Source organism: Hyperolius riggenbachi, chromosome 4, assembly GCF_040937935.1.
Source record: "Hyperolius riggenbachi isolate aHypRig1 chromosome 4, aHypRig1.pri, whole genome shotgun sequence".
NCBI lineage: Eukaryota > Metazoa > Chordata > Amphibia > Anura > Hyperoliidae > Hyperolius > Hyperolius riggenbachi.
The window spans coordinates 301497065-301511857 of NC_090649.1; the positions used below are offsets into that span (position 1 = coordinate 301497065).

General features: G+C 43.8%; 1 protein-coding gene across 1 annotated transcript in view; it reads left to right on the forward strand.

The window, feature by feature from the left end:
• ENPP3 (ectonucleotide pyrophosphatase/phosphodiesterase 3) overlaps positions 1-14793 on the forward strand; it is a 148282-nt gene that overhangs the window by 57488 nt on the left and 76001 nt on the right. The window contains exon 12 of the mRNA XM_068231573.1: positions 14354-14462. Within this exon, the coding sequence (XP_068087674.1) occupies positions 14354-14462 (109 nt within the window). The remainder of the gene's footprint in view (positions 1-14353; positions 14463-14793) is intronic.

Here is a 14793-nt window from a genome sequence, read left to right on the forward strand (position 1 = left end):
CAACAATAGACAATAACAGTCTGCTTAAACTAATACTACACAAATAATTAAATGTTTCCATGTTTTTTTATTGAATACACCATGCAAACTTTCACAGTGCAGGTGGAAAAGTACCGTATATTCCGGCGTATAAGACTAACCCCCAACTTTTCCAGTTAAAATATAGAGTTTGGGATATACTCACCATATAAGACTACCCCTCTTCCAACGCACACCAAATAAAAATTAAAAAAACATCATATACTGGTGCTATGTATGAAAAGATACCGGTGCTGTACTGTATGTGGTACCCAGTAGATAACAGTGTATATGGAATTAACTGGTTCGATTGGTCAGCTCTCCCTCTCCATAAGTGGATTGGTCAGCTCACCTTGTCTCCCTGTTTATCAGAGTGGTATGGAAGAATAGATCGCGCTGTGCCCATAAAACACACCTCTTTCACCATTCTGGCCCGCCCTTATATCCTTTTTACTTCCTTCTCTGCCTCTCAGATCTCGCACATGTGCACCTGCGCCGCTTCACTACAGTCCTCAGCAGCGAGATCTGAGAGGCGGTAACAGGATAGGGCATATCACCCGGCATCAATGACACCTGACGTATAAGATGACCCCTGACTCCTCAGAAGATTTTGAAGGGTTAAAAAGTAGTCTTATACGCCATAATATACAGTATGTGAACCCTTGGATTTAATAACTGGTTGAACCTCCTTTGGCAGCAATAATTCAACCAAACGTTTCCTGTAGTTGCAGATGAGATGTGCACAACAGTCAGGAGTTATTTTTGACCATTCCTCTTTACAAAACTGTTTCATTTCAACAATATTCTTGAGATGTCTGGAGTAAATCGCTTTTTTGAGGTCATTCCACAGCATCTCAATCGGGTTGAAGGCAGGACTCTGACTGGGCCACTCCAGAAGGCATATTTTCTTCTGTTATAGCCATTCTGTTGTTGATTTACCGCAATGCTTTGGGTGTTGTTCTGTTGCAACACCCATCTTCTGCTGAGCTTCAGCTGGTGGACACATGGCCATAAGTTATTCTGCAAAATGTCTAGATAAACGTGGGAATTCATTTTTCCTTTGATGATAGTAATCCATCCAGGCCCTGACGCAGCAAATCAGCCCCAAACCATGATGCCACCAGCATCATACTTCACAGTTGGGATGAGGTTTTGATGTTGGTGTACTGTGCCTCTTTTTCTCCACACATAGTGTTGTGTGTTTCTTCCAAACAACTCAACTTTGGTTTCATCTGTCTACAGAATATTTTTCCATTACTACTGTGATACATCCAGGTGCTCTTTTGAAAACTTTAAACGTGGAGCAATGTTTTTTTTGGACAACAGTGGCTTCCTCTGTAATATCCTCCCATGAACTCCATTCTTGTTTAGTGTTTTACATATCATAGATTCGCTAACAAGGATTTAAGCATATGCCAGAGACTTTTGTAAGTCTTTAGCTGACACACTAGGATTGTTCTCCACCTCATTAAGCCTTCTGCGCTGTGCTCTTGCAGTCATCTTTACAGGACGGCCAATCCTAGGGAGAGTAGCAGCAGTGCTAAACTTTCTCCATTTATAGACAATTTGTCTTACCATGGACTGATGAACTGCAAGGCTTTTGGAGACTTTTACCCTTTCCAGCTTTATGCAAGTCAACAATTCTTAATCGTAGATCTTCTGAGAGCTGTTTTGTGCGAGGCATCATTCACATCAGGCAATGCTTCTTGGGAAAAGCAAATCCAACACTGGTGTGTGTCTTTTATAGGACAGGGCAGCTGTAACCAACCCCTCCAATCTCATCTCATTGATTGCACTCCAACTGGCTAACATCTTACTCCAATTAGCTCTTAGAGATGTTGTTAGTCTAGGGGTTCACATACCTTTCCACCTGCACTGTGAATGTTTATATGTGTGTTCAATAAAAAACATGGAAAGATTTAATTATCTGTGTGGTATTAGTTTAAGCAGACTGTGATTGTCTATTGTTGTGACTTAAGGGGCCCATACACTCAGCCGATTTTCTGGCCGACCGATCGATCGAGCAATCGATTGCAAATTGGTTGGCCAATCGACCGATCAATGGCCGATTTCGATCGATTTCGATGGATTTCCATCGAACTGGCAGGGTGGAAAATTTAGGTCGATCTGATGAGATTGCTTATCAGTTTGCATTGGCCTTAATGGAAATCTGATGGCAAAAAAGTGCCATCAGATCGAATTTCAATAGATTTCAAACTGAAATCTATTGGAATTATATCCTGGTAAAAAATGTTCTAAAAACGCATCAGATAGATCATCAGATGCATTTCTTATCTATCTGCTGCCAATCTGACGAGTGTATGGGCTCCTTTAGATAAAGATCTGATAACATTTTATGAACATTTTGTGCAGAAATATAATTCCAAAGGGTTCACATACTTTTTATTGCTACTGTATCACCTTATTTCTGGCATAATTCACTGCTTGGCAGATCAGTTATTCTCACTTTTATGCAGACACAATCACAGGTGTGTTTCTTTATCTGAAGTGATCATTTTGGCCTAAAAATCATAATTAGCTCAGCTGCTACAGTAGCAGGGGCTCTGCATGGTGCAGCACTACAGCAGGCATCTGTCAGCATACGGTATACTTAGTACTCAGCAAAGGTTTTTTTACTTTTTATTGAAATGTTTACACTGGCTGGACACCTAAACATAGGGGCTAGTGATTAGCAGCAAGAAGAAGTGGTGATCATGTATCACACACAGAATTTCCCATTAAAAATATTTTCCTTAAAAGAAAATAACATATAGTAGAAAGAGAACTTAATCCCCATTTAAGTCCACTAAATCATACACAATATTAATAACACATTTGTAAACCTTTTAACAACTATTTTTACTGTTAGAAATGAGACGTTGCAATAGGCACACAGACATCCATTGAAACACTTAAAAACACGAGCGCCTATATGCAATTAACTTTTTCTCACGAGTTTTCTCCTATGAGATACTTTTTCATTTTCTATTTAACCACTTCGCATCCAGACCTTGTTTTCCCCTTATTGACCAGAGCAGTTTTGACGCTTTAGCGGTGTCCCTTTTTAATCAGCAATAACTTAATCTGTACTCGTGCCACTTAAATTATCTATATATCGTTTTTTTCAAGACAAACTAAGCTTTCATTGGGTGGTATTTGGTACGAAGTAAAATGTTCCTCTCTATGCATTTTAATGGGAAAAAGTGGGAAAATGTTTTAAAAATGCATTGTTTCTCAATTTTGACCAATTCCTGTTTGGAAATAAAAAGTGCGATTGACATAAAAACTGTGCCGCCAGTTAAAGTCGCCCCAGTATAGATATCCAGATGTGTCCCCAGTATCACCGCCTCCCCCAGTATAGTCAGATGTGTCCCCAATATCAGCCCCCCTAGCATAGCCACATGTGTCCCCTGCGTTTGACAGCCCCAGAATAGATTGACAGATGCACCCCCAGGAATAGTGCCCCTCTTTATAGCCATATCTGTCCCCGGATCAGGATTAACCCCATTATGGCCAGATGTACCCCCAGGATTAGTGCTGCCCCCCATTATAGCCAAATGTGCCCCCAGTATATGATTACTGCCCCCCCAGTTGCCCAGATGCACCAAATTAGTAAATCCCGCCCTCCCCTTAGTCAATTAGATGCCCCCCAACAAATATGTAACCCCCCCTTTTATTTATCCTACCCCCCCCCCCCCCCCATGAGGCAGCCCCCTCCGTGCAGAAATCCTAAAAGAAATCCAACCGCAAGCAGCCTAACTCACCTTACCTTGGTCCTGTGACTGTCCTGAAGCCTGATCCTCTGTTCTCCGCTCTGCAGTCAGCCGCATATTGCCGGTAACCTGGGTCCCGGCTTGATGACCAAAAGCATGGCTGTTAAGTGGGAGCAGCTGACCAAAAACTAATTAAATTAGTACATAGCAAGGGAATGAGCAGCGCTACTTAAAAACAGACTAGTGCCTACCTGCAAAAGAGTGATAGGGGCCTAACACTATCTAAATCCTAACCTATGTATATGCATAGCCTGGGTGCGCTACCAAATAAAATTGAAAAATCGAAAATTGCGCAAAAGGTGGATCAGCGCAACACCAGGCCGCCTCCGAATGGCCTCCAATCAGAGATGCCCTGAGCCCCCCCAGGAACTACAAACGCACCTTGAACCCAAACAGAAGCTCTGCATATACACCAAAAGCATGGCTGTTAAGTGGGAGCAGCTGACCAAAAACAAATTAAATTAGTACACAGCAAGGGAATGAGCAGCGCTACTTAAAAACAGACTAGTGCCTACCTGCAAAAGAGTGCAAGCCCCACTTGTGGGGTCGAATACACACCGAGCATACACATGACCTGTCTACCACTGGAGGAGGATGTTGGTTTCCTGTAACAGCTTGCATGCAACCTATTAAGTACTCATCCCTCCCACTGTGAAGAAGTCAATCCTCCATGGGAGGGGCCTAACACTATCTAAATCCTAACCTATGTATATGCATAGCCTGGGTCCGCTACCAAATAAAATTGAAAAATCGAAAATTGCGCAAAAGGTGGATCAGCGCAACACCAGGCCGCCTCCGAATGGCCTCCAATCAGAGATGCGCTGAGCCCCCCCTAGGAACTACAAACGCACCTTGAACCCAAACAGAAGCTCTGCATATACACCAAAAGCATGGCTGTTAAGTGGGAGCAGCTGACCAAAAACGAATTAAATTAGTACATAGCAAGGGAATGAGCAGCGCTACTTAAAAACAGACTAGTGCCTACCTGCAAAAGAGCTGTTACAGGAAACCAACATCCTCCTCCAGTGGTAGACAGGTCATGTGTATGCTCGGTGTGTATTCGACCCCACAAGTGGGGCTTGCACTCTTTTGCAGGTAGGCACTAGTCTGTTTTTAAGTAGCGCTGCTCATTCCCTTGCTATGTACTAATTTAATTTGTTTTTGGTCAGCTGCTCCCACTTAACAGCCATGCTTTTGGTGTATATGCAGAGCTTCTGTTTGGGTTCAAGGTGCGTTTGTAGTTCCTGGGGGGCTCAGCGCATCTGTGATTGGTGGCCATTCGAAGGCGGCCTGGTGTTGCGCTGATCCACCTTTTGCTCAATTTTCGATTTTTCAATTTTATTTGGAAGCGCACCCAGGCTATGCATATACATAGGTTAGGATTTAGATAGTGTTAGGCCCCTCCCATGGAGGATTGACTTCTTCGCAGTGGGAGGGACGAGTACTTAATAGGTTGCATGCAAGCTGTTACAGGAAACCAACATCCTCCTCCAGTGGTAGACAGGTCATGTGTATGCTCGGTGTGTATTCGACCCCACAAGTGGGGCTTGCACTCTTTTGCAGGTAGACACTAGTCTGTTTTTAAGTAGCGCTGCTCATTCCCTTGCTATGTACTAATTTAATTTGTTTTTGGTCAGCTGCTCCCACTTAACAGCCATGCTTTTGGTGTATATGCAGAGCTTCTGTTTGTGTTCAAGGTGCGTTTGTAGTTCCTGGGGGGGCTCAGCGCATCTCTGATTGGAGGCCATTCGGAGGCGGCCTGGTGTTGTGCTGATCCACCTTTTGCACAATTTTTGATTTTTCAATTTTATTTGGTAGCGCACCCAGGCTATGCATATACATAGGTTAGGATTTAGATAGTGTTAGGTCCCTCCCATGGAGGATTGACTTTTTCGCAGTGGGAGGGACGAGTACTTAATAGGTTGCATGCAAGCTGTTACAGGAAACCAACATCCTCCTCCAGTGGTAGACAGGTCATGTGTATGCTCGGTGTGTATTCGACCCCACAAGTGGGGCTTGCACTCTTTTGCAGGTAGGCAGGCACTAGTCTGTTTTTAAGTAGCGCTGCTCATTCCCTTGCTATGTACTAATTTAATTTGTTTTTGGTCAGCTGCTCCCACTTAACAGCCATGCTTTTGGTGTATATGCAGAGCTTCTGTTTGGGTTCAAGGTGCGTTTGTAGTTCCTGGGGGGGCTCAGCGCATCTCTGATTGGAGGCCATTCGGAGGCGGCCTGGTGTTGCGCTGATCCACCTTTTGCGCAATTTTCGATTTTTCAATTTTATTTGGTAGCGCACCCAGGCTATGCATATACATAGGTTAGGATTTAGATAGCGTTAGGCCCCTCCCATGGAGGATTGACTTCTTCGCAGTAGGAGGGATGAGTACTTAATAGGTTGCATGCAAGCTGTTACAGGAAACCAACATCCTCCAGTGGTAGACAGGTCATGTGTATGCTCGGTGTGTATTCGACCCCACAAGTGGGGCTTGCACTCTTTTGCAGGTAGGCACTAGTCTGTTTTTAAGTAGCGCTGCTGATTCCCTTGCTATGTACTAATTTAGTTCGTTTTGGGTCAGCTGCTCCCACTTAACAGCCATGCTTTTGGTGTATATGCAGAGCTTCTGTTTGGGTTCAAGGTGCGTTTGTAGTTCCTGGGGGGGCTTAGCGCATCTCTGATTGGAGGCCATTCGGAGGTGGCCTGGTGTTGCGCTGATCCACCTTTTGCGCAATTTTTGATTTTTCAATTTTATTTGGTAGCGCACCCAGGCTATGCATATACATAGGTTAGGATTTAGATAGTGTTAGGCCCCTCCCATGGAGGATTGACTTCTTCGCAGTGGGAGGGACGAGTACTTAATAGGTTGCATGCAAGCTGTTACAGGAAACCAACATCCTCCTCCAGTGGTAGACAGGTCATGTGTATGCTTGGTGTGTATTCGACCCCACAAATAGGGCTTGCACTCTTTTGCAGGTAGGCAGGCACTAGTCTGTTTTTAAGTAGCGCTGCTCATTCCCTTGCTATGTACTAATTTAATTTGTTTTTGGTCAGCTGCTCCCACTTAACAGCCATGCTTTTGGTGTATATGCAGAGCTTCTGTTTGGGTTCAAGGTGCGTTTGTAGTTCCTGGGTGGGCTCAGCGCATCTCTGATTGGAGGCCATTCGGAGGTGGCCTGGTGTTGTGCTGATCCACCTTTTGCGCAATTTTTGATTTTTCAATTTTATTTGGTAGCGCACCCAGGCTATGCATATACATAGGTTAGGATTTAGATAGTGTTAGGCCCCTCCCATGGAGGATTGACTTCTTCGCAGTGGGAGGGACGAGTACTTAATAGGTTGCATGCAAGCTGTTACAGGAAACCAACATCCTCCTCCAGTGGTAGACAGGTCATGTGTATGCTCGGTGTGTATTCGACCCCACAAGTGGGGCATGCACTCTTTTGCAGGTAGGCAGGCACTAGTCTGTTTTTAAGTAGCGCTGCTCATTCCCTTGCTATGTACTAATTTAATTTGTTTTTGGTCAGCTGCTCCCACTTAACAGCCATGCTTTTGGTGTACATGCAGAGCTTCTGTTTGGGTTCAAGGTGCGTTTGTAGTTCCTGGGGGGGCTCAGCGCATCTCTGATTGGAGGCCATTCGAAGGTGGCCTGGTGTTGCGCTGATCCACCTTTTGCGCAATTTTCGATTTTTCAATTTTATTTGGTAGCGCACCCAGGCTATGCATATACATAGGTTAGGATTTAGATAGTGTTAGGCCCCTCCCATGGAGGATTGACTTCTTCGCAGTGGGAGGGACGAGTACTTAATAGGTTGCATGCAAGCTGTTACAGGAAACCAACATCCTCCTCCAGTGGTAGACAGGTCATGTGTATGCTCGGTGTGTATTCGACCCCACAAGTGGGGCTTGCACTCTTTTGCAGGTAGGCACTAGTCTGTTTTTAAGTAGCGCTGCTCATTCCCTTGCTATGTACTAATTTAATTCGTTTTGGGTCAGCTGCTCCCACTCAACAGCCATGCTTTTGGTGTATATGCAGAGCTTCTGTTTGGGTTCAAGGTGCGTTTGTAGTTCCTGGGGGGGCTCAGCGCATCTCTGATTGGAGGCCATTCGGAGGCGGCCTGGTGTTGCGCTGATCCACCTTTTGCGCAATTTTCGATTTTTCAATTTTATTTGGTAGCGCACCCAGGCTATGCATATACATAGGTTAGGATTTAGATAGTGTTAGGCCTCTCCCATGGACGATTGACTTCTTTGCAGTGGGAGGGACGAGTACTTAATAGGTTGCATGCAAGCTGTTACAGGAAACCAACATCCTCCTCCAGTGGTAGACAGGTCATGTGTATGCTCGGTGTGTATTCGACCCCACAAGTGGGGCTTGCACTCTTTTGCAGGTAGGCACTAGTCTGTTTTTAAGTAGCGCTGCTCATTCCCTTGCTGTGTACTAATTTGTTTTTGGTCAGCTGCTCCCACTTAACAGCCATGCTTTTGGTGTATATGCAGAGCTTCTGTTTGGGTTCAAGGTGCGTTTGTAGTTCTTGGGGGGGGCTCAGCGCATCTCTGATTGGAGGCCATTCGGAGGCGGCCTGGTGTTGCGCTGATCCACCTTTTGCGCAATTTAGTATATCTACATGACTGTGGCTTGGAGGGTGCCACAGCTGATGTAGATATACTGTAGTGGTGGGGAAAGTGGTTAAAATAACTTTCCAGCACTTTTCCACCTAAAAAAAGTACTGAAAAAAAGGTGAAAAAAGTACTATTAAAATTATTTTGCAATTATTTTGCTTTCTGGTGGCTTAACCACTTAACAACTGTTTATAAACACCTGCAAACACATGTAAACACTTGGTTCTATATATACAAAAATAGATGTTGCTCTCCTCCAAATGAAACTAGTCAATAATTAGTCCTCTACCGGTTCGCATACACAGTAAGTCACCACATATATATTTCAGAAAAGTGTATGCGCTCAATACGGTTCCTCAGGGTCGTTCCCAGTTTACCAGTTCCAGTTCAATCACTATTGCCAGACAGTAACAGTTCTTGTCCATTCAGTGGTGTTAGGACGGCACACGGAGGTCTAGAGGATTGCTTCCAGGACGCTGGAATGATTTGTACAAAGCTGTTTTAATACTGTGAAAACGTGAGTGTGATATCACATTTCTTTTAACCTATTAAAAGTCTTTTATTGGGCTATGGAAGCGTATGTTTAGTTTTTAAGGAGGACGTTTTCTGCTGGGGAAAGGATCCAGGATCTGATTGTTATTTGATATAACCACATGTGAGAGTGCTGTTTGTAATTGAGCAGCCAAAGAGTTTGGTGAGTGCGAATTTCAGTGACACCTGGGTGGCCCAAACTAGTGGAATATATCACGGTGTGGTGGATTGATTTACAAGGGAGGTACACTGCCATTGAGGGATGTTCATGGTGGAGGTTGGAACATAACTGGAAGTCCTGCACCATTATTGTGTTTCTGCTTTTTATGAGGGAATATCCACCAATAAGTCGTTGAGGGTGAATGGAGCAGCCCAGAGGAGGACATGTGGATTATGACACAAGCGCTGTGAGCTGTTTGTAATTGGGCAGCATCTCCATCTGGTGAGCGGTTGGCATTACTGTTGTTGGGTGCTTGATAAGTGATCTCTTTGAGATGAAGGTGGAGGTGCACTTGAGTTAAAGGCATACTACACTATTGTGCCCCACTTTTTTTATCTTTTCATGTTCCCTTGAGGTACTTGTAAAGACACAACGGAGATATACACCACTGAATGGACAAGAACTGTTACTGTCTGGCAATAGTGATTGAACTGGAACTGGTAAACTGGGAACGACCCTGAGGAACCGTATTGAGCGCATACACTTTTCTGAAATATAAACACTTGGTTCTGTTTTCTATTTTTAGAAAACTGAGTTAGTATAGCACCACCTTCTGGCCAAAAAATACTGCTACTTCCAAATACACCATTATACACTTACCATAGAAAAATTAAATACATTTCTAATTTTTTTGAACTCCTTTACCCCTAACTTAAAATAAAATATTATAGCCATACATTGTACTAGGGACACTATTTAAACATTGTTATAGCTGGGACAAATGGCCAAATAAAATGTGTTTTTCTACAATAGCACATTTTATTTTTAAAGTACAATGGCTGAAAGCTGAGAACTCGGGAGCGTGTGCGCGACAGTTCGGCGACAGCTCGTCGCCAGGTCGCTCCGCATACACACGCGGAAGAGGGAGACGGAAGCTGTCGCCGCCTCCCCCCCCCCCCCCGCTGGAAGCGCCGTGAATTCTGTATTGGTTGCTGTCGCACACGGACTAGCGACAGTTGCGGCGAAGTTGCGGCAGCAACTGTCACCATGCGATTGACCGTGCCAATCGCCTGCCGACAGCAGCGACGAGCGACAGTTCGGGTTGCGCGCCTCATACTCACGGGCGACCTGTCGCCGCAACACGCGCGTGCCACGTGGTTGTGGCGACAATTGTAGCCCGTGAGTATGGGCCATTACACAGGAGTTCGTCCATGGCAGCCAGGACTGCAGGCAGCCCTCTCTCCGTCTCCCTCCATCTCCCTCCAGTCTCGGCATCTCAGGCAGGCTGTCACAGCGTGGTGCCTGCATCTTCTATCTTTTCTCGGGACCACCGCATGCTGGGGGGGGGGGGGCGATGCAGTAAAGGTGACTGCTAAGACTAGCGTAATTAGAGGCTGTAGCACCAAGTAAGCAGGCTGCTCTGCCTCTGCATGTCAGTCACTGTGCGTCATGAGTCAAGAGGAGGCAAGAGACTGACTGGGATTGCCGGCGCCATGTAGATCCATATACATGAGCGGGTGCTGGGCCCCTGAGTCCCCTGGGCCCTACTGCGGTCGCAGGGCCTTTATGGGCGGTAGTAACGCCGCTGACAGATGTTTCAATATATTGGAAGACATGCCCCTAAATATGCTATAATGGCTGCAAAATGGCCTAAAAATGCAATAATATATCCAACCTCAGACTAACCTGAAGGCCAGTGGCACACAGAGGGAGCCCCAGCCTAACAGGTATTACAGTAGAACTGCTTTGTCAGAGGCCATCATTTAATTGAATGTGTTAGAGGGCATAGTGGTTAATTTAAAACAATAATCACAACAATAATTTTTTAAAATGACATTATTAGGTTCCACAAAGTTATTTTCTTCTCCTTTATCTTAATTTCCTGCTTAGAGTCTTCATGGATCTTTGTGCAGGGAACCAAATTGTCCCTTCTGCCTCTTATCTTTTTTTTTTTTTTTTTTTTTTTTTTTTTTTTTACCAATTGCAATATCTTTGGAGCAGGAGTTTTCTTTGGCAGCTATGTTTTCCCTTTCTTCTTGGTTCAAATTGCAGGGCCACTTGATAGGAAACTCAGGCTTCTTATATATTTGTACATGTGTAAAGGTTCATTATGTGACACCATTGACTGTTAAATAAAAAAGTACCATATATCACATATGGGCCCTGTCAGGATCTCTCCTGTAGCATGTTCTGTTGGTTGCGGTGGGACTGCAACCAGGCAGTTTTGACTTATCTGCTTGCATTCAGTTGCGCATTCGCAATAAGTCTCATTGTCATTTACAGTCACTCTGCAGATAAGAGCACCTTAGGATGCTGTCATAACTCCTTCTTTTGCTTGCTGCAGTTGAACTGCAGCCAGATATCCCTGGATTTCCTACAGGCATGTTGTTGCATAGTATTGCATGTATTTGTTATGAGAGTCTTTCAGCTGGCAGCTTGTGATCAAGCTGGCTCAGGATTGCGGAATTACCATTCAGCTGTGTGGGAATTTGCATGCCTGCATCCATTGGCTGATGCCGACATAAAAGTCTGCCTCCCTTTTCAGACCCTGCCCTACCTAACGTTCAGCTCTCTGAGTTGTCATTGGGTCCATGCGGTGAAAGTTGTTTGTAAATTGTATAATGCCTTGCTCTGTATTTCCATGCCTGCTGGACTTTTGCTGACCTGCGGGGGTCAGTAAAGTCTTTCTGATCCTGATAGTTTGGATTCTGCCAGCACCACGTTGGTGACTGGTAGTATTCCTTCCTGCCTTGTTCTTGAGGACGAACTAAAGCCATTAGTTACTCTCCTACCTGTTAGTCTTGTCTATCTCAGTGTGATTGTTGCCTTCGCTGAAGCAGCGACTAGATTGGCTAAGCATTCCGTCTGTCTGTCTGTTGTCTGTCTTGTTAATTGTCATTACCTCTGCTTTAGCTAGTGAGTTATTTGAGAGCTACATTTCATATATTGCACATCAGCATGATATATATGTACTCTAGTCAGTCAGTATTGTATTATTGTAATTTTGTATATTGTTTTGTGTTCCGACCCTTGCCTGCCTCTTAACTACGAATTTGCCTAGCCCTTCTGTATTACTGGCATCTGATCTATCGTGTATGACCCAAGCCTGTTAATGACTACGTCTGTTGTGTATTTAATCACATAGTATCTAGCCTGATAGGCGACCCGGAGCTGCAGTTGCTCTGGGCAATCTTGTTCCCTTGTTCATTACTCCTGTGTCCATCTGTGTAGCCTCTTCCATTACCCAGCTACATAGTGTGGAGCACACACGCTGACTCAGAATAATTTTGATAGTATTTTTTCACCTACTTTTTGGTACTTTTTCAATTGCAAAGTGCGGAAAAGTAATTTTAAACAAAATTTCAATCTTCAACCTTTAAACAAAAAATCTACTAGGGGAAAGCTTAGGAGAAAAATTGAATTGCATGAGGATCACTGTGAGGAAAAGATGTATAGTGAAAAATCATGTGATTTTTTTCACTTCGGTTCTTTATGGCCCTCAAGCAATTGGGGAAGCCAGAACTCATACAAGATGTCTGTGATTCCTAAACTAGCTATACATAACACAATGGTTAGCGCAAGTCTTCAACTCTATAACACTGTCTTCAACAGATGCTGCTAGTTTGGACAAATTTAATCATCATAAACACTCAGGGCTGGTGCACACTGGAGCTGTTCTGGAGCGTTTTTTTAAAAATGCTTGCAGGGGGGAAACCGCTTGGCTAATGAAAGTGAATGAGCGGTTCGTTTTTTCCAGAAATGCAAACTCCCGGGCTGCAGCATTTTTTGGATTTCTGAGCCATTTCTGCCTCAATGTTAAAGAATAGGAAAGTGGAAAACCGCTTTGAAAAACGCTAGATCAGAGCTGTTTTTCCAGGCGTTTTTGTTTCAGTAGCTGTTCAGTAACAGCTGTACTGTAACAATATTTGTAATTTGCTACACAAAAACGCTCCCAAAAATGCTAGGCGTGTTTAGAAAACGTCTCTAAACATGCCTGGAATCAAATCGCTCTGAAATCTGCTTCAAAAACCTCTGGGGTTTTGCGGATCTGCTAGAAGTTTTTGGTGTGCACCGGGCCTCAGATCAGATGGATACCTGTATTTATACTGTAGTTATATAGTTTATCTATTATTTTCCAAATAAGTAGAGGTTAATATGCCACCATGTGTTTCTTGGCAAAAATAACTGCTGTGCTTCTAGGAGACTGATGATTCCACTGATTTACCTGACCAAAGTACTGTTTTTTTATCCATTTCCAGTTAGCACGTCAACCAGAGTAACAGCAGCTATGGCAGTGTTCTTGATAAAGCACTTATCAGGTTGTTGCTTACTTGCATGCGTGATTGTTATCTGAAACTGGTAATGTAATTGCTTATATCTTTCTGTGTAGGTGTATCAGTTTTACAGCCATTTTAAGCAAACCTACCCATAAAAGCTTTGCAACTGATGGAAACGTAGACACATTAACCTACCTGAATATATATTCATTGAATCAAACTACAGCTAAAGCTGCTTTCCAGGCAACTCTTCCAGTCTTTGCTGTTACGTTACCAATTATTCGCTCCATGAGACGCACTTTTCCTTTCCAAAAGTGTAAATGTGTGTGTGTGGAATCAGTGTGTCTTATTGACCAAATAATACGGTGCCAGGTATCCCCCATGCTGTCCCTGCCACCCACAAGCTAATGGCAATGCCCGAGGCCCTTGCAGAGTATAACCGCTGCGGAGTGCCCTTACCTCCCTAGATGGTGTGCTCTGAGTTCTCCCTGTTTTGTGTCCTATCAGTGCGTTAATCAGTGCATGTGCTTTATTGGGTCGTGGTGTGTGTGTGGGGGGGCACCAACAAAGATGAAGATAGGACCCAAGACGGAGGAAATGTGCACAAAAAAAGACAAGTGGGACTCCTGCCTCACAGTAAGGAAAAAAGATCACAGCCTAGTTCTAAGTAAGGTTGGGACTGCAAATATACAAGCTTATCTCATCATGTTATGTATCACTTCTGATACTATTTAATAATACTGTTGCTCACTGCCATAGACACATTTTACTTGCCAGAGGTTCTGGATGAGTGTCTGGCTTCCAGCAACATAGAGGTATGATATGCATATTCAAAAGTGGTGCATTATGGGAGATCTTCCTTGTTCACATAAGTCGGAACAAAGGCAAATGTATATTTATCATAATCATAAGTCTTACTATGATTGACTTTTATGAACTTGAGAAATTCTGTATGTACTTTTGTTTTTTTTATTAGGTCATTAAGGCATTGATACGTGCTGATCAGACAGTGGGGATGTTAATGGATGGACTGAAGCAAAGGAACCTGCATAACTGTGTGAATCTAGTTTTGGTCGCTGATCATGGTATGCACTCTGCTCATATAACAATGTAAAGTTATAGACTGTGTACTACACTGTGACATTTACCATCACTTGAGCCACAGTGTGACATTTACAGTGACTGTGGGCTGCACTGTGGCCCTGACAGAAAATGGGGTCAACAAGACTTAATGGAGCACACTGTAACAAATACAAAGCTCTGTATATTTGCCAAGCTGACACATCATTGCATTCCAGCAGATCTTGAGGTGTGCCTAGCTTAAGCCACATACACACGCTCAAAAAAAGTCTTTTACAGTCTATAAACAACTTTACAAACAACTACGATTAAAAAGTTGGAAAGATACACCTTGGG